Below are 27,285 nucleotides of genomic sequence, written 5' to 3'. Positions count from 1 at the left end.
CTGAGCAGAGAGCCCCATGCGGGACTTGATCCCAGGACCCTGAGATCATGACCTAAGCTGAAGGCAGAGGCTTTAACCACTGAGCCACCCAGGCGCCCTGCAAGTAACATTTATTTTTTTATTTTTTTAAAGATTATTTATTTATTTATTTGACAGAGAGAGATCACAAGTAGGCAGAGAGGCAGGCAGAGAGAGGAGAGGAGGAAGCAGGCTCCCCACTGAGCAGAGAGCCCCATGCGGGACTCTATCCCAGGACCCTGAGATCATGACCCGAGCCGAAGGCAGCGGCTTAACCCACTGAGCCACCCAGGCGCCCCTGCAAGTAACATTTAAATGAACACAGTAACTATACCAGACAAAGATGTCTTTACATACAGGGTGTGTCTGACAGAGAGAGAAATTAAAAACTGAGCAACCCAATAAAGAAAAAAAAAGGGGGACAGAGAAGAGGCAAGACAAATCGATAGCACAAAGAAAGACCAGATTTAAGCCCCAATAAATAGATAAATACATGAAATGAAAATAGATTAAATGCTCCAATGAAAGATTTTTCAGACAGCATTTAAAAAAAAATCAATTAAACATTTGTCAAAACCCATAAAATGTGCACTATACATACCAAAGGTGAATTTTAATGTACACTACAAACTCTAGGTGATAATGATGTGCCAATGCACATTCCTCAATTGTAACAAATATACCACTCTACGGCAGGATACTGATAATGGTGGATGTTGTGTGTGGGGACAGGGATTATATGTTTTTGATCAATTTTGGTATATACTAAAACTGCTCTAAAAATAAATTTTCTTAATTAAAAGTCCATTATAATATTTACAAGACAATCCACTAAATAACTTTATGATATGAAAATATAATCTTGAGTTAAAATTAAAAGCTTTTTTTTTAGGATTTTATTTATTTATTTGACAGAGCACAAGTAGGCAGAGAGGCAGGCAGAGCGGTGGGGGAAGCAGGCTCCCTGCTGAGCAGAAAGCCCAATGCGGGGCTCAATCCCAGGATCCTGAGATCATGACCTGAGCCAAAGGCAGAGGCTTAATCCACTAAGCCACCCAGGTGGCCCAAAATTAAAGCTTTAATGAGAAAACAGAGTGACCTCTAAAATTTCCTTAATATAAACAGAAGGTAAAATATTACTGTTACTTTGCAATCCTCTGTGCAACATGAAATACATAAATAAAATTTAAACAATTTAAAATGTATTTAACATGAAGACAAAATTTTGATTAAATTAATTACAATTAACACAAGAGTCATTTAGACAGCCATAGATAATATTATCTATACAAACCACTCTGAATAAAAGAAGTCTTTGTGACTAAAATTAGAAACTGCTGTCTGAAAAACCTGACCAAGGGGCGCCTGGGTGGCTCAGTGGGTTAAGGCCTCTGTCTTCGGCTCGGGTCATGATCCCGGAGTCCTGGGATTGAGCCCCACATCGGGCTCTCTGCTCGACGGGAGCCTGCTTCCCCACCTCTCTCTCTGCCTGCTTCTCTGCCTATTTGTGATCTCTGTCAAATAAATGAATAAAAAAATCTTAAAAAAACAAAACAAAACAAAACAAGACAAAACCTGACCGAATCTTGCTGGTCGTTAAAAATTAGTTAAGAGCCAGGAACCATGCAAGTACTTTAACATGCATTACCTCGTATCATCCTTTCAACACTATGATACAGATACTGTTACAAAGGAGGAAATGGGAGACTCAAAGAAGTAAAAGAGCTTACCAAAAATAATAATCTGAAAGAGTCAAGGATAGATTCCATGTCTGTCTACAACGCTCACGTCCTAACCACTACACAGTAGTAGCTTCATTTTCTATGTTAATTTCTTGATAGAAAAATAATTAAAGATTTATGGTTTCTCTTCTAATTAAACTAGATGTTCTGTATATACACAAGATGTCGCAGTTACCACCAAACAGTTATTCAAAAGGAATTTTTAGAAGACAGTTGCAGAGAATAGCCACTAAAATATAGTTAATATATAAACCAAAGTGCTTCTGGGGCGCCTAGGTGGTGAGCCAGTTGAACATCCAACTCTTGGCCTGGGCTGTGGTCATGATCTTGGGGTCCTGTGATCGAGCCCCCATCGACTGAGCCTCTCACAGCAGGGAGACTGCTAGGGATTCTCTCTCTCCTTTCCCTCTGCCCCTTCCTTCCCCTGCTCTTGTGCATGCTCTAATAAACAAACAAATCTTTAAAAAAAAAAAAAAAAAAAAAGGTGCTTCTATGGCTTTTTTCTCTATTTAAATTTGCATTTGTATAAAGAGACAGTCAAACTTTTATGCATTATCACTTCACCTGCCATTCCAAAAACACACAGCAGTTCACTTTAGGGTTAGTTCTCAGTCATTATGTATCATAAAGTGAGGTGGAAATAAGACAAGTCTATGACTATTAAACAATAGTTAGGCCTGTTAAGTATGTTGGAAGGCAAATAAGCAAAATACCTGTGACAAACAAGAAAAATGAAGGAGGAACTAATGAGAAGGAGAAAATGAAATTCAATCAAATGCTCAAGTACCAGAATTTGACATTTACTGACCACTTTTCATGTCAGAAAACTGTGCTACATATTGGGAATATAGAGATAAAACAGTGAGATAAATGCTACATACAGAAGAGGCACATATAAAAAGGCTATGGGCACCTAACCTGAGGAGAAATGGGGGAGAAAATGGGAAGAACAAAAGTTAGAAAGGGCTTTCTACTGCAACTGGTATTTGAGCCAAGCCTTAAAAGATGAACAAGCAATGAGACAGGTAAAGAAAGGCAAGGAACAAGATGTATAAAGGCACATAAACAAGGACGCCTAATCCACTTAGAGAACTAAGAGTTTAACAGAAGAGATGTAAGACAGATGTAGGGAGTGAAATGAAAGAGAAAAATAAGGTCTATGAAAAGTCCTTCATGAGGGTGAATTTTATCTAGAAGGTTAGTGAAGGAGGTTAAATGTGAAACTGACATGAAGAGACATGTGGAAAACCATAATCTAGGGTAAAAAAAAGAGCTGAGGTCCTTTACTAAGATCATGGCAATGAAGATGGACAAATACAAGATGTTACAGAAACAGAGAATGAGGGAAAGGAAAACAAAGGATGTTTCCAGTGCCATTAACACAGTAAATGGTGATGCTGTGACTGAAGAGACAGAGGACACTATCACATTAAAGTGATAATTAACCCCTATCCTTCAGGGATCAAGGAAAAGCTTTTAGGAAGAAATACCTAGTATAGGATTTAAAAGATGAAAAGGAATTAAAAACCATGGGTTGGGAGTTTGAAAGTTGGCAATGAAGGATAGGCACTGGTTAGTGACAGAAGATGAGGTTAGAGTAGTCCGAAAATGTCAGATCAAAAGTGCTTTCAGAAATCTTCTTAGGACTTTTGGACTCTATGATTCAAGAAACAAAGAGCTATGTTAAGGTGATTAAGAGAACAAAAGGATATTCTGCAAAAATGAATCTGATTGCAAAATGAAAATGAACTGGATTGCTAAACCAAAGCTGAAAGGAGAGGCAAGTGGAAAAAAATAACCCAAGTAAGAGAGGACAGTAACTTGAGTTAGAATGGTGTCTGTCAATGGGGACTTAAATAAATGGGTACACTTGAGATCTAGAAGCACTGGTGTCTCACAGGAGTAGAGCTAAACCTAACACACACTGTATTCTGTATTAGCACTCATCTACCTACCTACCCTTTATTAAACAACAAATTTACTAATTTACAAAAAGTAAACCATCTGCTATTTTTTTTTTTAAAAAATCAATAGCTGAATGTTTTAATTCCAATTTACAAAAGGCCCCTAGGATTAGAAAAGGTTTGAAGATGGAAGTAGATTTTAAGGTAGATTCTGAAAAATAAACTTATTACCACCTATTTATTAATGGGAAAATAATAAAAATGGATTAAGGAAAATAAATGAAATCTTGATCTAAAATACTAAGGATGATAATAAAAACCTGGCATATAGAACTGAGAGGACAGTAGTACCATTTACTAACAGAGAAAACACAGTAAAAGGCAAGGGGTGTGTACGTGGATGTGTAGATGAGTGTATGTGTATGTGTGGGGAGAGAGACCAACTGGAACGGGAATAGTAAATTGTTTTTGTTTTGTTCTGTGTTTTTAGTAAATACAGTTTTAAAAAGGCTACATCAGAAGCACTTAAGTACTGATAACAACAACAAAGGATATGACATTCAAAACTGAGATACATTTAATATGCAAGAAAGAAAAGCAGACAAGAGAGAGAAACTTGGATGTCAGAAGCATATATATGTGTTAACTGAAACTCTGAGAGTAGCTAATTTTCCAGAAAAAGATGTAAAGTAGGAAGATGACCAAGACAGATCCTTAAAAGACACTTATATTTTACAAATTGGTAATGCAAATGACATCCACAAAACAGACTAAGAAGATGAGCAGAGGAGAAAAATGAAAATTTGGAGATCAAGGTATTTCAAAAACTAAAGGCAAGAAAGAGTCCTTTGGGAAAAAATAAGAAGTCAACAATAATCCGGCTTCTGGGTGGCTCAGCTGCCTTCGGCTCAGGTCATGATCCAGGGAGTCCCTGGATCCAGTCCTGCATCAGGCTCCCAGCTCCAAGTGGAGTCTGCTTCTCCCTCCGACCTCCTCCCCCTCTCAGGCTCTCTCTCACTCTCGCTCTCTCAAATAAATAAAGAAAATCTTAAAAACAAAACAAAAACACTATTCGATGCTGCCAAATTAAAGACTCAAATGTCTATGGCATGGAGCATCAAAAAGACAGCTCACCTTTAAAAGGCAATTTCATTTAAGAAAGAAAATGGGGAGCACCTGGGAGGCTCAGTGGGTTAAAGCCTCTGCCTTCAGCTCAGGTCATGATCCCAGAGTCCTGGGATTGAGCCCCGTATCGGGCTCTCTGCTCAGCAGGGAGCCTCTCCCTCTTCTCTCTCTCTCTCTGTCTGCCTGCCTCTCCTGCCTCTCTGCCTAATTGTGAGCTCTGTCAAATAAATAAATAAAATCTTAAAAAAAAAAAAAAAAAAAGGAAAGAAAATGGAAGGTGAGACAGAAGAGACTGGTACAAGCAAGTCTTTCAAGAAACCTGGTTATAAAGATGACAGGATATGGAGACTAGAACAGAGGGATATATAATTGAAGCAGTGTTTTTGGTTTCATTTTGTCTTCTAAAAGGAAAGAACCAGTAGAGAACAAAAAGCTGACGATAGAAGATAAAGGAGGTATCCACAGAAGAGTCCCTCATGTAGCAGGGTATGGGAATCAAAGCACAGATGAAACATTACCTTTCAACAAGGGAAGAAAGAATACACCCACATAGAAACATCAAACAATGTGTGCGTGTGTGCGTGTGTGTGTTTTCTACTCAGAAAACTTAAGTTCCTGCAGAACAAAAAAATTACATGTTCAGACACATCTATAAATCAAAATTTTAACAATGGTCTTCTCTGTGGATGGAATCATGGTCTATAATACTATCTTCTTTCATATTTTCCAATTTTCTATGTATAATAAGCATTTAATTATTATTGCCCCCTGAACTATAAAGAGTAGTTCATCACTGATTTAGAAAATTTAGAAAATAAATAAAAGCAGATAGGGAAAAAACAGTACCTATAACCTATCAATGCACTGCTTTCATAGGTTAAGAAAATAAAAGTCAGTTACATTGTTTAATATTCTCTCAGAAAAAGTAAGATTTACGGCAATACAGAATTGAGATAACCAAAACTAAGAACTGATTCTATCATTCAGACATGAAGAAAGAGGATTCCAGTTTCCTCTTAGCTGCTATGTTTTCATTTGAAAAGAGGATTAGTAAGTCTCCACTTACAAAGGCTGAATTCAGGTATTTGAACATTATTAATTTAGAAGTAAATTTTAATACTGCTTTCCTTCCTGGTCATAACTATTTTTAGTATTTAAGTATTAGCATAAATATAAATAACATCTAACACTCATTCTCACTGGCAATGATTTAAAAAAAAAGGGGGGGAAATTAAAATGAAGGCTTACAGTTGTGGTAAATTTGGTCTAACAAAGGGATCATTCTCTGCTCCATTAACTGCTTTGTTTTTCCTTTGTTTTGGTTCAGAATTGGTAGAGGGTGCCTGAGAATTATTAGCCGTGGGAGGTTTGCGTTTGGCTAGAAGTTTCCTTTGCCTTTCAATATCTTCCCTTTGCTGATTCACCCATTCTTGTTGCCTGTATAAAAATAAATGTAAAAAACCGTATTAACTTTTCATTATTCTTCACAGTTAAAACAAGAATATACCAATAAACATGAAAAAGCATGGAACATTAACAAATATTATGGTTCTACCTTTTTCAACCTACTTGTACTCACTGTCCAGGTCTCATTTGAAGCATTCATTTCTAAATTCCCTAAATCCCCTGAAGTAGGGAAAAATGTGTGGCCATGTTTAATTTCATGGTACTTTGGAGATTTCTACCTCCTTCCAAATGAGTTATCATTCCTATAGATACTTGATTAAAATGTCTCTAGACACACTACTGCATGAAAACAGAGACCACATCTATTTTATATCCTATTATATTCCTAGTGCCCAGCATAATCATCAGCACATATTAGGAATTTAGTTAATACTTGCTCAATGAAATAAATGGGCTATTAAAATAAAGAACAGAAATAAGCACAGAAATTTTAAACATTCACCTCATCACTTACTAGAAAAACTTTAAAAAGACAATTAAGTTAATAAAGTGTTATTTTCTAAATTTGTCTATGTCAAAAAGATTTTGGGAATGTGTAAGCGCTACCTTGAAATGAAACAAAAACTGACCTAAATATTAGAAATTTATGAAGAAAGAATTTTGACAATTTGAAGGAGACAAGAAAAAAAGAGGGAAACAAAAAAAATTAGCATGATTCTGAAAAATGAGCAAATTAATAAAAGTAAAAGTATTACTGCTTCCTATTCAAGAATCTAAAGCTTACTAACTCTAATTTCAGCAATCTGACCAGAGCAAGAGTAAGTGACAGTGAAGCTTTTTAAAACTATCCTATCACACAACTTGTTCTCATAGTAACCATGTTCCCTGTTAGGTCACCTCAACATGCTAAGAAAAAAATTTTAAACCTCTACATGGTTATGGTATTTAGATTAAAAAAAGACAAATGTTTTAATTCCTTGGCTCCCCACCCCTACTTAAAGCAGAACTACAGAACTTCTATTCTGCTGACCCAAAACTGCCTTTACACATATTGCCTGATCCTATGATTCTAGCCAGAGAGTAGAGTATGACCAGAATGAAAGAATCAATAGCCACTGAGGCAGAAGAGTAAAAGGTGGAGAAAATCCAGGAGGAGCAAAGCTAGATCAGTTTAACCCAGTTTTCCTCTGGAAATAGAAATATATAACTTCATTTAATTAAAAAAGTTAATTGTTAAAGCTAGTTTAGAGCACAATCAAGATGCTATAAATGAAAACAAATGGCAATAATCCTAATGTTTAAAATCCTAACGGAAAGTAAAGAATTACTAGAATGAATAGAAAGCTATTATCTGATTATTTAGGAATGCCTACAGACTTTAGAGATTACTAATTTAATATTACTAATATTTATTTATTTCTCTTCTCATCCACCAACTACTTTGGTTATGTCACTGATAAACTACTTAATTCACACTGATAAGCAGCTTGATTTATCATAGGCATATGTAATAACACAAAATAGGCCCACAATACAAGAAATGTAAGTAATTTTTTAAAAACTATATTACTCGTTTATTATAAAAAGGAACAGCCAGATGGAAGAGATGCATAGGGTAAGGTATGGGCTAATGGTGTGGGACTTCCAGATGCTTTCTAACTGCATGACTCTCTTCAAACCTCCAGGTGTTCACCATCACCAACCCAGAGACTCCAATTTTGCTGACAGCTTGATGAAGCAATTTTTGCTACAAAGAACTTATATTTTAGATTTGTATATTTAGTTTGTATTTAAGGTTATATTATGTAGCCTATTTTATTCATTATCAGGACAACTGTAGATCGAAGTTTAGTAGCAGAAGTTCTTGCCTATTTAACATTCAAAAACATGGTTTCTATCTAAAATATATCTCCTATTCTCTACCTTTCATTGTGAGCATTTTAGCTCAAGCCTAATCATCTTTCATTTGGATACCTCTGCTGTCAATAATTTATCTTTTTTCCAATATTAGTCCCACATGTATCACACACTACATACAAACCTTTGAATTAAAAGCCAAACTCCTTAGCATGACAAGAACTCTGTTCTTCATTGTGGTATACCTATCACCCAGCATAGCTGGTGCTGAACAAAAGCTAAATAAATCAACTGTAGGAGAGAGAAGGCCATTCTGTGCAAAGTCCTGGGAACCAGTGTTTGAAACAGCAATGTTTATATACTAGATGCAGCTTTGCCTCCGTTTTCTATAGAACTCTAGCAAATCTGATGAAGATGCTGGCAATACTCCTGTTTTAGAGTTTTAAAAAAAATTTAGAGTGAAAAACAAAAAAGCAGCACAGGTCCTAACTCCTTAATTCATAGTCAATCTATCCCTATCTACCATCATCTTAACTCAATATCTGTTTTAAATTTTGCTAAAGCAAACTTTAGCAATGTTTAGAAATGCTAAAGCTAAATATTCCTCAAATAATTTATGAGGAATATCTAAAGCAGAAGAGGAAAAGTTCCTGTCTTTTCTGTAGGAACAGAAAGCCATCAAGTGCTGAATAATAACAATGAAGTAATGACTGAAGAATGTGGAAAAAACTAAGTAGAAAAATCCCAAGAGATATGTGTGTGTGTGTATGCGTACATATATATTTATGTGTGTGTGTATTCCAAGATACATATATATCCATATATATGAATGAAAATTAAAATTTCCTCCCAAATCATCGATAAAGCTAGAGGATCAGTTTATATTCTGGAAATTAATACTTAGAATAATACATAGTATGGATAAATGCTGACTAATCAAGAAGTCGGCTAAAGTTGAAATTGTAATACTTTTGTTTTACATTCCTTTCAAATGTACTAAATTCTGTGATTTCAAAGAGCATTAAGGAGTAGAAATAAAACATAATTCCAAATCTATAATCTCTGGAAGGAACAAAAACCCAAAGGAACACTACATTTTTTAAAATATAAGAATGACTAACTTCACAAGATTCTGAAATGCAAAACCATCTGTCCATTGTTCAGTAAATGAAGCACCATGTCTAACTGTTGTGAAGTGCCCAAGGCGTAATCGGTCTTGCATACTCTTTTCTCTGCTTGACAATTTTTCTTGTGTACTCTGAAAAAAGGAGGAAAAATATAATCAATTTTATTCATTTAAAACTACACAAGGTGAAAAAGGGCCAGTGGAATAAAAAGGAAAATTCACTGAACTTTTTAAACTTACCTTTTCAATAAGCAGCTTCTTGCTCATTGATATACACTTATTTAATCGTTCTTTGTATTTTTCAAGTAATTTTTGTTGTTCATCTATCTGCCGTCTGAGATCACAGTTAGCCTACAACATAAGTAAAAATAGAAAAGGTCTAGAATTTGTGTATATGAGACACTTAGGAATATTCTTACATTCTCAGTAAATTACATAAAAAGAAAAGTATTTGAGCATGATACTAAAATTATTTTTTTAAACATCTACTACTAACCATGGATAATACTCTTAAGTGCTATGTAATTATGCAGTGGAAAGTACGTGGAATTTTTATCTAGACTTCACGGGTTCAAACCAACACCCTAAGGTATATAACCTTGGCTAAAGTCAAGTCCATTATCTGGGAGAAAATCAATATATAGGAACAAAAAAAAAACCCTGGTATCCAAAAAATGTATTCCTACACGTTAACAATGAGACAGAAGAGAGAAAAATTAAGGAGTCGATCCCACTTACAACTACACCCAAAACCATAAAACACATAGGAATAAACATAGCCAAAATGGCAAAAAATTAGTACTCAGAAAACTAGAGAAGGAAGGAAACTGAGGAAGGCACAAAGAAATGGAATAATATTCCATGCTAATGGACTAGAAGAACAAATACCGTTAAAATGTCTATGTTACCTAGACCAATCTACACATTCAATGCAATCCCTATCAAAATATCATAACTTTTTTCACAGAACTGGAACAAATAATACTAAAATTTGTATGGAACCAGAAAAGATCCCAAGTAGCCAGAGGAATGTTGAAAAAGAAAAGCAAAGCTGGTGGCATCACAATTCTGACTTCAAGCTCTATTACAATGCTGCCATCATCAAGACAGTATGGTACTGGCACAAAAACAGACACAAAGATCAGTGGAATAGAACAGAGAGCCCAGAAATGGACCTTCAACTCTATGGCCAACTAATCTTTGATAAAGCAGGAAAGAATGTCCAACGAAAAAAAGTCTCTTCAACAAATGGTGTTGGGCAAATTGGACAGCCACATGCAGGAGGATGAAACTGGACCATTCTCTTAAACCATATGCAAAAATAGACTTAAAATGGATGAAAGAACTAAAAGTGAGACAGGAATCCATCAAAACCCTTGAGGAGAACACAGACAGCAACCTCTTCGACCTTGGCCACAGCAACTTCTTGCTACACGTCTCCAAAGGCAAGGGAAAAAAAGGCAAAATGAACTACTAGGACATCATCAGATAAAAAGCTTTCTCACAGCAAAGGAAACAGTTGACAAAACCAAAAGACAATCAACAGAATGGGAGAAGATATTTGTAAATGTCTTATCAGATGAAGGGCTAGTATCCAAAATCTATAAAGAACTTCTCAAACTCAACACCCAAAAAATAAATAATCCAATCAAGAAATGGGCAGAAGACATGAACAGACATTTCTCCAAAGACACACAAATGGCCAACAGACACATGAAAAAGTGCTTAGGCATCAGGGAACTAAAAATCAAAGCCACAATGAGATACAACCTCCTATCAGTCAGAATGGCTAAAATTAACAAGTCAGGAAACAATACATGTTGGCAAGGATGTGGAGAAAGGGGAACCCTCTTAACACTGTTGGTGGGAATGCAAGCTGGTACAACCACTCTGGAAAACAGTATGGAGGTTCCTCCAAAAGTTGAAAATAGAGCTACCTCCAATCTAATAATTATGCTACTAGGTATTTACCCTAAAGATACAAATGTAGTGATCTGAAAGGGCACCTGCACCCCAATGTTCACAGCAGCAATGTCCACAACAGCCAAACTATGGAACGAGCCCAGATGTCCATCGATGGATGAATGGATAAAGAAGAGGTAGTATAGTATATGCAACGGAATATTATTCAGCCATCAAAAAATGAATTCTTGACTTTTGCAATAACATGAATGGAAAGAGGGTATTATTGTAAGCAAAATAAGCCAATCAGAGAAATACAATTATCATATGATCTCACTTATATGTGGACTCTAAGAAACAAGGCACAGGATCATAGGGAAAGAGAGGAAAAAATGAAACAAGACAAAACCAGAGAGGGAGACAAACCATAAGAGACTCTTAATGATAGGAAATAAACTGAGGGTTGCTGGAGGGGCGGGAGGTGGAGGGATCGGGTAACCGTGTGATACATGTTAAGGAGGACATGTGATGTAATGAGCACTAGGTATTATGTAAGACTGAGCAATTACAGGCCTATACCTTTGAAAACAATTACATATGTTAATTTAAATTTAAAAATGTTTTAAAAGTCAAAAAAACCACAAACAGCAACCCATTAAGAAAAATGAGCAAAAAACATGACCATTATTTCTCTGAAGAAACTAAATTAATAAGTATTTTAAAAGATGCTAGAAAACAGAGAACACAAAATAAAAGACAAAAGACACTGTTACATCCATTGAACTGGCCAAAAATTTATTATATCTGATTATAATAAGCCTTAGCAAAGATAATAAGCAACAAGATTATTTATTGCTCATCGAGGGTATAAATTAATCCAACCACTTTGGGGAAAATTTGGCATTATAAAGCAAAACTGAACATTTACATGCCATGTACTGTGGCCATGTCTCTCTTAAAGCAATACAATATAAGACAAATTTTCCACATTTGCCCTAGAAGACATGTACAATAATGTTCTTAGCAGAACTGTTCATATTAACAAAAAGCAGAAACAAAATGTCCACCAAGAGCAGAAAAAATACATTATGGTATATTCATATAATGTCTTACTATATAGAGAGAACATGAAATGAACAAAGTACACGACAATTCCATGTATAAAGTTTAGTGAAAACAAGCAGGGCAAAAGGGTACAGAGAGCATAATTTTATGTAAAGTTCAAAAATAAACTAAAGGGGTGCCTGAGTGGCTCAGTTGGTTAAGCGTCAGTCTTATGCTCAGGTCATGATCCCAGAATTTTGGGACCAAGTCCCATGTCCTTGCTCCATGGACAGTCTGCTTCTCTGACTCTCCCCTGGCTTGTGCACTCTCTCTTTCTTTTTTAAATAAATAAAATTTAAAATAAAAAAAAATACTGAAATATGTTAAGAATGTACAGATACATGCGATAAAACCATAATATTAAGGCATAATAAATAAAGAACTTAGAACAGTAGTTAATGGAAAAAGAAGGTGAGAGAGTGACTGGGATGGGATCAGGAAAGGCAAGCTGGATGTTTCAAAGGTATCAGTAATTATGGTAGGATCACAGATGAGACACTGGTTTTATTGAGTTTCTGTACTAATAGTTCTCAATGTTGGCTTAAATTATAATTATAATCATCTGGAGGAGTTTATTTATTTATTTTTTTGGGAGGAAGTTTTAAAACTACCAATGCCCGAGCCCCACTCCACATCAATTTTTTTTTAAAAGATTTTTATTTATTTATTTGACAGATCACAAGTAGGCAGAGAGGCAGGCAGAGAGAGAGGAGGAAGAGGCTCCCCACGAAGCAGAGAGCCCGATGTGGGGCTCGATCCCAAGACCCTGGGATCATGACCCGAGCCGAAGGCAGAGGCTTTAACCCACTGAGCCACCCAGGTGCCGCACCACATTAATTTATTTACAACCCCTCAGGATGGAGTTTAGGCATGTACCTTTATAAAGAGCCTCCCACCCTTCCCATTTGGTGATTCTACTAAGCGGCAAGGACTGAGAAGCACGGTTTCTTACCTTACTCACATTTTAAGTATTTTTTGATATGTCCTTTTATAAAGTTTCAATTAAAATTGAAAATTTTAAAATATTAAAATAAAAAGTTTCAATTAAAAATCTCAAAGGATTGCAGTAGTTACTTCACCTTGTGTAGTATCAAATGTCAGGTTTAAAACAACATCAATTACCTTTAAAACTAACATGAAATGGCCATCAGTCTTATGATAGCTGATCAAATGAAAATAAATTTTACAAACTTCTCTGTATTTCTCCAACTGTTTCTTGATTCACATTTATTTTAAAGATCTATTTATATTAGAGACAGAGCATAAGTGGGAAGGGGAGAGGGAGAGAGAAGCTCCAGTGGACTCCACCCTGAACCCAACTTGGGGCTCGAACTTGAGATCAAGACCTGAGCTGAAACCAAGAGCTGGACGCTTAACTGACTGTGCTACCCAGATGCCCCTCTCAATTCTCATTTAAAGGCTAGCAATTTTCACTTAAAAATAGCGATTTTTCATGTACTTAAAACTACCAGAAAAAGTTTGTGTTTTTTTCCCCAGCTGAAGAATTTTTTTATAATGCTAATTATTTCCTCAAGTTTTATTACTGCCAAGTAATTAACTCAATTTTTTCCCTCTCCATGACTTATTACTTACCCTGAGCAAGTCATCTATACGACCTTCCTTCTTTTCCAGGTCCTGGTTTTTATTACTTTCTAATGCTGCTAATTTCAGCATTGTGAGATCAGTCTAAATGAAAGAAAGCTATTTTACTAACTTTTTTACAAAAAGTCTTAGTATAGTTTTAAGTTTTAACATCTTCAGAAATACAAGTTCCTCAAGCTTACAAAGAAACATTTAAAAAATTGATTACTAAAGATTTAGAATACTGTAGTGTTCTTCATTAAAACTGAATGTAACTGCTGCTTTACACTTTCAATGCTAGCTGATCTTTGAATATAGCAAAAGCTTTCATGAGCTATTCAGTGATTGAAAGCAATGTATCTGTAATCCTAGCCTAAAGATCATCTAAAGAAAGATGTTTTGATGAATGTGCAATAGCTTGGACATGACCTAACAGAAAAGTCTAATGGCAATAAACTGGGGTAATAAAGATGGCTAAGCAAAAAGATTTACTCTTCCAATTCCCCTGATACACTAAAATCCAGAAACTATCACATGTAAAAGGTTAAAATGAAAAATGTAATACTCAAATTCATAAAATCAAGTAAGCATAAAAGATATCTAATTTTCAAATGATACCTTTAAGTGAAATATAGACACCCAAAATGAATTGCTTTAATTAAGTTCACTTGTGAACAAGTATTAAGTTCAGTAAAACACTGATTATATGTACTTGGATGGTATGTTCAAAAAGAAGCAATAAACAAAACTGACAAGTCATGCTTATTCTGTTTATTTAAAATGCTTACATCTACATATTTAACCAGCATGTAACAAAGGATAAGCTGATAGTATTGGTGTTTCAATTTCTTAACCCCCACCCAACAAATGGTTTTTCTGTTTAGTAATTAGCTTTCTTGATGTATAATTTTACTTTATAACTATGTCTGAAAGAGAAGACATCTTCTTTGCACTAAGTTTCTTACAAGCCATGCAAAAAACATTATTTACTATTTACCTGAGTAATTTTAAAGGATAACTGCTTTGGTTGTATAACAGGGTGGTCCCCAAAAGCTAATGCAGTAGGAGAAGGGCTATTCGGTCGAACCTAAGAAAAAGATTAAAATTTTTACATTAGCAAGAAAAATATAGGCTTTTGATCAGCAACAACTATACAACACTTCTTAAGTTTTTATCAGGATAACAACTGAATTAAAACATAACTGACTTTTTAAAACTTTTAATCATTTATTCAATAAGCATTCATTTTTAGAGTACCCTCCCTTACATAAGGCACAGTGAAAAGAAACAACCATTTATATTCCTTGCCTGAGAAGCTTACATTCTAGAACCATAAAAAAATTTTTTAAATGCTTTCAATCTGTTAAATATAACAAGGCAAAATACATTATCTCAAAACAAAAATATTAAGAATAGAGCAAGTGGTTCAATAAGTAAAACTGAAAAGATCATAATATACAACTCTTACTACCAAGGGCAATAGTGCACACCCATATATAGTATAACATCAATCTACTGATGAGTTTCATGGTTTATCTAGTTACTAGTTTTAAAACACACCACTGAAAACAGATTCTATCATTGTATCAATGTCATCACTGTAACTCAAAATTTGTTGCATCTGACACTTTATTTTACATATGGCAATATGATGTAGCCAATGTACAAAAGAAGTTAAGATACAACTAAGTGTGTGTCTACAGGCAAGGAGTAGAAGGGGACACTGAAGTAAAAACAGAGTACTTGAAAAAAATAAGAGATACTCTGATTTTCAAATATCTTTAATTCATTTAAAAATTATTAAAAGCCAATTCTGCTTTTCTTGTTAGACATTAAACTTTCATATAATAAAACTAAAGAAAAAATGAAATCCAATGCATGGAGCACTGGGTGTGGTGAAAAAATAATGAATACTGTTTTTCTGAAAATAAATAAATTGAAAAAATTTAAAAAAATGAAATCCAAAAGGAAGACAATGCATGTAAATAGAACTAGATCTTAAAACACTAGCAACAAACCAAAAAGTTATAAAGTAATTTTTAGGCCCAAGATCCTTTTCCTGTGTTGAACTAAAATGATCCAGGGATAAAGGCTGTCTACCTTTATCTTAAAGATTCCTAGGAAAGGAAATAGGCTATACTTCAGTGGTTAAGAAATTTCATTGCTAAGAGAGTTAGAATTAGAAATCAGTAACTGAATACAGACTGATAAAAGAGTATTTGTTTTAGTACCATAAGGCTTGATCACATTCTTTTATAGAAACATCACATCTTGGGATATAGTTAATTCAGGAAATCTTTAACTTAAAGATCTCACTTGAAGAAATAAAGTTCTAGTAGCATCAGATCATTAAAAAGAACTTACTTCACAGAACGATTTTCTAAAAAGATAAATACAAATAAATGTATGTAGAAGTTCTCAATGAAAAGTTATTCAGTATATATATACATATATTCAGCACACAGAAGACTACCTAACACATGTAAAAACTTACAGATGAAGAAGGAGTGGAATGTGAATGTGAATTCTGAGGAGAACGGATCGCAGGAGGTATGCCTCTTACTGGACTTGAGCCATTCCCACCTTGGTACTGAGAAGAAAAAAAAAAAAGGAAACATCACTCTTTATTAAAACAGGTTTAGCTAGGTGTTATTTTTGATATGACATTAAGAATTAACTTAAATAGATCTTCTTTTAAATTAAATTTGGTAGTGATTTAAATGGAACAAGAAAAAAGCAAAACTAAGGTCAGTTACAGCCGAGTCCTAAAAGACTAAATAGAGAATACTGATCACAGGAATGTGAGAAGACTATTCAGTAATGACCCTTATTTCTTGAGCATTCTGACTATCATCTGTTACTGTGGCAGACTCAAGATAAATTAATTTCTCCCAAAAAATGAACATATATTATTTTTCCTTCAAATTTTAATACAGCCCCACTATAAATGTTTGTTGAAGCAGTATAATCTCTAATACCCCAAAATTAACATAGTTACAAGTAGATGTTAGTGAATGTAATAAACCATCTTAAAACAGGATCATCATTCTCAAGATCTGTTAAAAATCCAAATGTTTATAGTACTATATAAAAAATTACACAGATTAAGTCCTTTCCCTTTAACAGCACAAAATCTTATAAATATCAATCCTTTCTCTCATGCATAACATGCATTACAGTGCATGACTTAGGCGCATATGAAGAGAAGGCACCTAATGTATTCCACAGCTACCTTTCAAATTTCTCATGTTTCTCTACCAACGGTAGGAGGAGAAAACAATTCACTGCTACTGGCTTCCTCTCAGGTGACTTCCTAATGTATCTTCATGGAACCTTGGGACTTTGTCTAATTTTTTTTTTTTTTTTTAAACTACAGTACCTAGCTGAACTCCTGCCACATGAGCATTCAAGAGACCTGAGATTTATCTATTTGAACTGATCCAATCTTTGGAAGATTGTTAACTGATATTAACACCGAAGAACTGACCTCAGTTAAAGAGCATCAGGTCAGCAACACTAGATGGTGAGCAACACTTTTACCACAGATACCGTAAACCCAATTAAGAAAAACAATGGATGGTAAAAAAATTTTTTTAATGTAGCCCTTCCCCTGAATGGCAAACTCTGCTCTCCCACTCAAGTAAATATAAAATTTTTTTCTACTGAGTAGATTATGTTTGTTGTTTTAACAATCATATTAACATTCTGTAATGTAAAATTGGTAGCCAAAAATATTTCTGCGTAGATGTACGAAAACATTCCAAACTGGTTAAGAATCTAAATTTACCACTATTTATTATTTTCAGGGCTCTTAGATTCACACTTCTACCATTATTTAATTTCTATCTAAGGGGCTCAAATGTTTCCATGGTGCTATCATAAAGGCTGCAATGACAGTAGAAACAGTTCTTAACCAGAGGCTATTAGACTCTAACTTCTCTTCTTGCTCTTCCTTTTTTTTTTTTTAAAGATTGATTTGAGAGAGAGAAAGAGGGCGCAGACACACACAGAGAGCAGAGGGACAGAGGGAGGAGAGAATCTCCATGCTGAGTGGGGAGCCCTGCGTGGGGCAGGAACTCATCACCCTGAGATCACGACCTAAGCCTAAACCAAGAGTCAGATAGTCAACCAACTGCGCCAACCAGGTGCCCCTCTTTGTTCTTCCACTTAGAATTTGACTTTAAATAGGCAACTTTACATCTCTGGTCCTCAGTTTCCTCATCTGTAATAGAGAAACACTAAAACCTACTGTACCTATCTCCCGGGTTGACATAAGCAAATATGTGAAAAAGTACTCTGTAGATTATGATGTGCCATTCCACTGTAAAAGTAAATTTTAAAGTTCCTAGGAAGATAGGACATTACAAAAGTTTACCTTGTGCTTCAAAAAAACTATTTCAGCCCACAGTAAAATTGTATTAAGACTAGAGATATTTGTTAATAGACTTACTTCAAAATAGTCACTAATTTTGTGGCCACGTCCCCCAATACTTTTTCCTAAAATATAAAAGTAAAAAAGTTTTATAGATTTAAAGTTAGTCAGGACTACTTATCATATACTGTATCAGAAAAAGAATGTGTCAAACTTAATTTCCCTAATATACATAAAAATCACCTGTTTAATAAAAACATGATATTTTAGTTGGTTAGTAAGGGACACTAAAAAAATTGTATCAAGAGCCCTCAGAGGGTAAGATGCCAATTTCAGAAATCCAAAAATGAAGTGACCTTTCAATAGAAACATGTCAATTTTTAAAGTTCTAATTACTGGAGAATCAAATAAATAAATGACAGTAAAGGATTTTGTTTTTCAAACTACATTATTCATATTACTTAATGGCTAATTTCATAAAAGCAAATCAATGAATAAAAAAAGCAAAGTGGCAACTGCATAACAAATCAACTCATACCCAGCAAATAATAAAAAAGCTTTAACACAAAATCATACAAACTGACAATAACATGCTTTAACAAAAATGTTATTTTGTAAAATACTTTTTAACAGACTAGATTTGAAATACTGCTCTTATGACCATATTGGTAAAGTGGTCCAAATTATAGCATATCACAGGTCTTTTATAATTAAAAGTTTTGCTCTAAATTGGATCATCAATTTTATAAATATTGAATTAAGAAGATGCTAAGAAATACAGTGTTAAAGATACTTTTTTGGATGAGAGGCACCCACCCTTCAATGGAACTATATAAAATACATGATTTCTTCAATACAAAGAAAAAAATGACAATACCATGAACTCAAAACCTGTGGATAATATAAACATATATATTTATCAATTCAATACTGACTTTTATTCAACAAATATTTGAGTGGTTACTATATGCCAAGCATTACTGAGATGAACAAAGGTTACATTTAAGAGTTCAACAACCTTAAATTCTTTTGTGGAACAAGAAAAATTAAGTAAGTGCCCAGGACTATATAAATGGTACCTAGAAAGTGTGAACAACAGTTTTGTGCAGATTTACTTAGAGGTCAGAAAGGACTGTAAAGGTTTTAAAGGCACATCTTGTTTTACTGATTTTCACTGATTTCGGTTTTTTTTTTTTTAAACACAAATTGAAGATTTTTGGCAAACTTGCATTGAGCAAGTCTATAGACCCCATTTTTCCAATAGATAGCATTTGTTCACTTCATGTCTCTGTGTCACATTTTAGTAATTCTCACAATATTTCAAAATTTTTTTCATTATTATGGTATTTATTGTAACTTGTTATCAGTGATTACAACTCAATGAAAGCTCAGATGACAGCATTTTTAAGTAATATTTTAAAAATTAAGATATGTATGATGTTTTTTAGACATAATGCTATTGACACACAATAGACTGGAGTATAAACATACTTTTAAATACACTGGAAAACCAAAAATTTGATTCATTTATCGTAATACTTACTTTACTGTGATGGTCTGGAACCAAACCTGCAGTATTTATAAGGCACACCTGTAAACCCAAAGAATTTTCCTCCCACCTATAACAATTTTCCTGCAGATTCTGAAGAAGGTGCTATTCTTTAAAGACAAAAGAGACAGTTTTGGTTTCCTATCCAGAAGCTATGTCCCTAATTCTTTTTCTGTAACTGAACCCAAACTTGGCTGTTAATATTCCTTCCCCACTATATACCACATGTAATATCAGGGAAAGCTGACTCCTATCTGGTCTCCACCCTAGTTCCTGTCCCCTCCTGATCAGAATTCCAATTTTGTTCAGGTATCAAAAATCTCTTCTACACAAAGTCCACATTTCTAAAAGGAACTTTACCCACTTTGAATTTCAGAGATGGACCTGGTTTTCTAAGGGCAACAGTATGTCTGTTGGATATAACTGGGTACGGAATGAATGTGGACTCATGACCCAATTCTGGCTGACAGGATTACAGGAGAGGTTTGCTCTGGACTTGAAGAATCTTATATTCAAAGAAAGAGGGGGAAAAAAAACACAGAAAGCCAACCTCTCTCTAAAACAAATACAAGTGTGAAAGCTCAAGCAAGTAAATCCAGTCAAAACTGGCAGCTGTTCTAAAAACGTAAGAAAATTAGACAATTCTTTTTTTTTGTTTTTTAAAGATTTTATTTATTTATTTGACAGACAGAGATCACAAGTAGGCAGAGAGGCAGGCAGAGAGAGGGAAGGAAGCAGGCTCCCTGCTGAGCAGAGAGCCCGATGCGGGGCTTGATCCCAGGACTCCGGGATCATGACCTGAGCCGAAGGCAGAGGCTTTAACCCACTGAGCCACCCAGGCGCCCCTAGACAATTGTTATGGATAGCAGACCGCAAAGAAATAAACATGGAGTTTTTTTTCTTTTTTTTTGAGGAGATGAGAAGTAGGCAGAGAGGCAGGCAGAGAGGGGGGAAGCAGGCTCCCTGCTGAGCAGAGAGCCCGATGCGGGGTTCGATCCCAGGACAATGGAATCGTGACCTGAGCCGAAGGCAGAGGCTTCACCCACTGAGCCACACAGGCGCCCTAAACATGGATTTTTAAAAACACAGGTTGAATCAACCAACCCAGAAGTCTCACCCTAATTTGGGACCTGCTTTTAAGTGAGTTTTTAAATCTAAAGTCGAAACTATCATAACTAATGTAACTTTACACTAAATAAAGCTCCAAGGCCACTAACCACAATCTGGCGGAATTACATTAAAACCAAAATTGAGCTTTGAGATGGAGATACAAAATACCACACTTCTACAGAAAGACGCTAGAGTGACTTAACTTCCTCCTTCCACACAGACAGTTGCTGCAAATATATTCCTTGATATCAGTGCAACATGTAAGTACTAGTAAGCCAGGGGTCCTAGTCTCAGTCCTTAAAGCTAAAGAGTGGCTCCAAAACATGAATCATATGTATATAGACATATATGACTTAAGAACCAATTTACTGTATTTAAGTTTGAGTGACCAAATTAAACAACAATACTGTTTTGTTGTCCATTATAAGAGTTTTGTAGATGACTTCAAAATCATCTTCTTAGTCTATATCACAAGGGTAGGCATGCAAAAAAGAATGAAGAACAGGTATGGAAAGAAAAAGATGATGCTTTAATAAGCGTCTCAACCATTTTTATACAGCCTTTTTCTTTTTTAAATAAAAGGAATAAGCAAGCTTTTGGTGCTTTCAATTTAAAGTGACATCTAAAGTTCTTACTCAAAGATAAGAAGCCATTTCAACACTAATTCAGATAAAGAAAGAAAAATGAAAGGTGGTAAGGTAATGTTTGCCAGGTTTGGACATGACACTTGGCCTTTCGAATTCTCAAGCAAAAAAAAAAATAAGGGAAATGTCCAAAAGCCTAAAAACAGTAACCATATACTACTTGTGGTACAAAAGATTTCAATTTCATATTATTATTCTTTCTTATGGTTAGTACATTTATAAACTATTATTAATGCATGAATTATAATAGCTATAAAAATACAATATTACTTCTACAAAATATTAAGTTATTAAAATCAGATTAATTATAAATACTTATTTGGCTCCGAAAGATTTCGCTTCACTTACCCTGACTACTTTCATTCTGGTTTTCTGCTTTTCTCTTTCTTCCTCTGGATGACTCTGATTGTTTCTTCTCTGGTGTCTACAGAAAGCAAGTTAACAGAATTTAAAGTTACAGTTTTTACACACACAGTAACTACAGCCAGTATAAAAATTATTATTTTCAAAACAAAAACTATTTTGTTCAATAGTGCTCATGTGAATGTAAATGTATAATTGCCTATATACAATTGATTTAAAAGTTAAATTTTGCAACTGTGTAAATTTTAAACATCCAAAGTACAGAAAAAGTCCTTGTACGAATTACTTTAAATTCACATTTACAGAATTCGACTTGAGATGGATAAAAAGTCTGAGAGTAAGCAGCCATTTAAAGCACCCTTCAAATTCTTAACTGATTGGGCAAAAAATAAGTAAAGAAAAATACCCTATGTTTTTCCTATTTGTTTTCTATTAATCACACATATTTAGTCTTTAAAGTAAACTTGGATGAAAAAGAAAAGAGAATTCAAACCCCAATATATATACAATCCTTACAATTATTATCTAACAACTACAGTAAATTCATAAATTATGCTCTAAGTCAGTGGCAGCAAACTACAGCCCAATGACCAAATCTGCTAGTCACCTGTTTTTATAATGCCCATTACCTAGGCATAACTTTTATATTTTTAAGTAACTGAAAATTTTAATAATTAAAACAATATTATGATGTGAAAATTTTAAGAAACTCAAATTTCAGTGTCCATAAATAATGTTTTATTGGAACACAGCCATACTCATTCATTTATGTACTGACTATGGCTGCTTTCTAACTATGATATCAGAGTTAGTTCCCAGAAAGACTATATGGTCCACAAAGCCTAAAAACATCTGGCCCTTTACAGAAGAAGTCTGCAGATTCCCCAACCCTAGATGATTGCTTGTTCTCAAATTAGCATTTTCATCAGGCTAAAATAACAAGTAATTTTTGTGGAATCTAACAAGATGTTATGCTTAGTTAAAAATCAAAACTAAGAACAAAAAGCACACTGCAATGGCACAAGGTCCTCAAATTCTAAAAGATTAGCAAGTATGTCTGGTGCCAGAACAAAGAACATTTGAATGAATGATACATCGAAGCAACTTAAAATAAACCTCTAAAGCCAGTGCAGTTCCCAGACAAGAAAGGGAAATAATCTATATTTTGTTGTCTCTGAGTAGTCTATGATTAAACAATATGAATGACAACACATAACTTGTGTTGAGCATCTATGATTCCTATTCAGAATAATGGAGATTTTAAGTTCTCTTACCCATTTTTTCAACATAACAGATACAGAGGATGAATCAAATGTTCCAGTGCCTGAATTCTTCAACAACAGGAGTTCTATCATCTCCCCATCCCCTCCATTTCCTCATGCCTAGCGTACAGTTATCACTTGATAGCTACATTAATATTAAATAATTTATTCAAGGTAACCAGGATTTAAATCAAATTTAAGCCTGTACTTCCATGGCCTAAATGCTCTTTTTTTCTGTAAACGACATGCTACATGTTCTGTATCAAAAATATTTCAAAATTTTATCAAGTTTGTAAATAAAATTATAACCGATAAACTGCCTTCATGTTTTCATAACACAAACCAGGGATCTTAAAGAAATCTTCCCTAACTGGCAATCTACTCAGGAAGTAAACTGATGTATCAGCAGGTTAGGGTAAATAGTTCATTATTTATCAGACTCAGGCAAACAATAACCAATTTTCTATTTTACTCAAAAAAGCACCAAATAAAAACTCTAAGTTAACATTTTTATAAAGAACCCTAAAAATCTATCTTAAAACAAAAGAGGATTCCCAAATAGTACTTATTCACAACTTTATCTAATCTATGTAAAAAAAAAAGTAGCTTAAGATCAATAAAATACAGTTTTTCATTACAGTTTAATGTTGCACTAATTTTTAAGCATGGCAGGATCCCATCTGTATTCCATCCTAAATCCTGACTAGCTACTTTTAAATAAACAACAACAACAAAATCACATAGAATAACACAATTCTAAAAATTATACTAGAAACATTTTCTACCTATGGTTTCGTATCACTTTCTAAAATATTTTCCAAGGAACAGTGGATGAGTTAGGTTGAGAGGCTACATTTTTTTTTTTTAAAGATTTTATTTATTTGACAGACAGAGATCACAAGTAGGCAGAGAGGCAGGCAGATAGAGAGTGAGAGAAGGAAGCAGGCTCCCTGCTGAGCAGAGAGCCCGATGCGGGACTCGATCCCAGGACCCTGAGATCATGACCTGAGCCGAAGGCAGCGGCTTAACCCACTGAGCCACCCAGGCGCCCCGAGAGGCTACATTTTAAATGCAGAGCAGAGTGGGACAGTTCAGCCAGGGTGAACAAAGTTAGATTTATTAAGCACAAAGCTTTTAAATGCTAACATTCACCTGCTATCTCCAAAAGGGGAATGGGATGGAAAGTTATAGTGTATGAAGAAATTCACAAACTTATTTGGAATAACATTCATTAACCACTTTACTGGATATATATTTGAAGAAACTTAGGGTCTTTTTTTTTCTCCCCTAAAGACCTACAGATTATTTAAGTAAAAACTGAGGCAAAATTTCACTACCTAAATTTAAAATTTAATGGCATGGGAAAGTGGGACAGTCCTTGGAGAAAATGTCATTTTGTTAAAAACAATGAATGAAAAAACCTAGATGCAGGGACGCCTCGGTGGCTCAGTTGGTTAAGCGGCTGCCTTCGGCTCAGGTTATGATCCCAGCATCCTGGGATCGTGTCCCACATTGAGCTCCTTGCTCAGCAGGGAGCCTGCTTCTCCCTCTGCCTCTGCCTGCCTGTGCTTGCTTGCTCTCTCTCCCTCTATCCCTGACAAATAAATAAATAAAATCTTTAAAAAAAAAAGAAAAGAAAAGAAAAGAAAAAACCTAGATGCATATTTATTACAGTGTAAAAACAACCCAAAAGGCAACAAGTTTACCTCCTTTCAACCAGAGAATATGAGGAATGGGTGGTGGGGGGGAACAAGACTAAAACTAATTTTAAGACTATAATGTATAACTAGTGCAGGTAAAGAAGTTAGAAATAGGTAATAAACTGAAAAGTTGAACAAAAATAAAAAACGAAAAAGGAAAACTGAGATGTAACTAAATTCATCTATAAAATAAGTGTTTCTATTACAAACAGACCATATTTCATCCCTTCCTATAAACCCTAATCTTTTCTCACCCATGTCCTACTGTTACCACCTCATTCCTCACTCTCACCTCAGATTATTTTAGACTTGTTCTGTCAGCCCAAAAGAAACATCATTTCCCAGAAAGCAAGAACCACTGGTCTCTGAAGAACCACAGACTGAGACTAAGAATCAAACTCTGGGTCTCTGGGTCCGTTTTGTTTGTTTGTTTGTTTGTTTGTTTGTTTTTAAGGATTTTATTTATTTGACAGAGAGAGATCACAAGAAGGCACAGAGGGAGAGAGAGAGAGAGGGAGGAGGAAGTAGGCTCCCTGTCTAGCAAAGAGCCTGATGCGGGACTCAATCCCAGAACCCTGAGATCATGACCTGAGCTGAAGGCAGAGGCTTATTAACCCACTGAGCCACCCAGGCAGCCCTCTGGGTCCATTATTTACGGTAAGACTCCAATTTTTCATCAGTTTTTTTTTTAGTAATCTCTGTGCCCTACATGGGGCTCAAATTCACAACCCCAAGGATCAAGAGTCACATATTCTACTGACTGAGCCAGCCAGGCACCCTATTCTCATCAATTTTAAAATGTGGTAATACAGGTGTAGGACTATGGGGATTAAATAAGAAACACACCAGAGACACACTTAGTACACCATCTGAAACAGTTGTGAAACAGTACACCATCTGAAACATCTATAAATGTCAATAAGCACCCAATAAATTTTCTTATCTGAATTTAAAGTTACAGTTTTTACACACACAATTACTACATCCAGTATAAAATTGTTTTTTCAAAACAAAAACTGTTTATTATTATTATTATTCCAAAAATCTATGTACTTTTCTATTTCAAAACTTCAATCACATGTTAAATGATTAGCAGTTTCTTCCCTAACAGCTTAAAAATAACTTGTAGGGCTTACAAAATAAGCGATGTTTCCTCTTTAAGGTCCCATTCAACTCTCTTTTCAACTATAAGCTACAGAACCAGCAGTCTACGGTCTAAATATGCTATACTAACCTCAGGAAAATGTGCATTAGGGTTTTTTTGTTGTTGTTTTTAAATGTAAGTCTGAACAGTACCTATAGTAAACAAAACTAAAATTCTCAGTGAAGGTTACTGCTAACAGTTCTCCTGAGTTCTCATTTCTACACGGATTTGAGAATTTAGAACCCTGGAGATTTAGGATATGCAGAAAGGTACCAAATATTTCATCTCTAAAATGGCTCACCAGTGAAGAAAAATTCAGAATGCTATCTGCGATTTTCAAACTGTACTCCAGAGATACCTTAGGAAAGGAGGTTGTGCCTCAAAAGATGTTAAAGAAGAGGAAAAGGGAAGGAAGGAGCATGGAGCTGAACTAAGGCACTAGCCTATCAAAGACACATCCTACCTCCACCTCCATGCTTGCAAACACAGCATCCCTCATTTTAACAGAGGTTCCATGTTGGACTTACTTTGAAGGAAGAGTTCTACAGCTTAAAAAAAGATTTGAAAACCCACTGATCTTGACCAGTGATCTCCTAGAAAATCCAAGGGACATCAACCAAGCCAGCTTTGCATTTGCACAAGGTGTAAAAATTGCACATATTGCATATTTTATAGAATGTTTTCAAGTTTATTACTACTCTTGCTGATGCAGTCGTTTCTTTCTTTGCTTCTCTAATTTTTTTTTCGTAACTACTGCATTACAGCTGACCAGAAAATAGATGGCAAAATAAATACGGAAAGCAAAATATGATATGGCTTTATTTTTAAAGATTTATTCATTTGAGACAGAGAGAGCACAAGCTGGGGGAGGGCCAGCAGGAGAGAGAGAATCTGAAGCAGATACCACACTGAGCACGGAACCCAATGAAGACTCCATCTCACAACTATGAGATTCACGACCTAAATGGAGAAGCTCAACTGAATGCACAACCCAGGTGCCCCTGATTTGGCTTTGAAAGATGGAAAGACTACCACAATTATAAAAAGTCAAAGAATTACACTGTACAATGGAACAGTGGTTAGGAGAAAGTGACGAAAGTAGAAAGTGGTACTATTCATATCAATTTAGCTTTATAAATGCTAATTTGTAATCATACCAAAATCTGAACGATTACTGTGGCATTTAAATGCTCTAAGATATCAGTGATAATTTACATGGTATTTTCTAGCAATTGAACAGTATGTTCAAAAAACAGACAAATCTAAAGGACTCAAGAGGTGGTAGTGATATAATTAAACTAATGCTTCTATTTTATTTGGAATTTAAGCCAGTGATTATTAAACAAGTTTTCAAATCTAATATGGGATCCTGTTT

At 34.8% G+C, this 27,285-nt stretch overlaps 1 protein-coding gene across 1 annotated transcript in view; it reads right to left on the bottom strand.

The window, feature by feature from the left end:
* TLK1 (tousled like kinase 1) overlaps nt 1-27,285 on the bottom strand; it is a 144,611-nt gene that overhangs the window by 41,822 nt on the left and 75,504 nt on the right. Inside the window, exons 4-11 of the mRNA XM_082689198.1 lie at nt 21,790-21,865; nt 18,217-18,263; nt 16,261-16,356; nt 14,764-14,853; nt 13,779-13,871; nt 9,420-9,530; nt 9,175-9,311; nt 6,038-6,226 (exon numbers count right to left, since the gene is read on the bottom strand). Of these exons, the coding sequence (XP_082545324.1) occupies nt 6,038-6,226; nt 9,175-9,311; nt 9,420-9,530; nt 13,779-13,871; nt 14,764-14,853; nt 16,261-16,356; nt 18,217-18,263; nt 21,790-21,865 (839 nt within the window). The remainder of the gene's footprint in view (nt 1-6,037; nt 6,227-9,174; nt 9,312-9,419; nt 9,531-13,778; nt 13,872-14,763; nt 14,854-16,260; nt 16,357-18,216; nt 18,264-21,789; nt 21,866-27,285) is intronic.

Source organism: Mustela nivalis (assembly GCF_964662115.1).
Source record: "Mustela nivalis genome assembly, chromosome: 11".
NCBI lineage: Eukaryota > Metazoa > Chordata > Mammalia > Carnivora > Mustelidae > Mustela > Mustela nivalis.
This window is presented reverse-complemented; position numbering and strand designations above follow the sequence as displayed.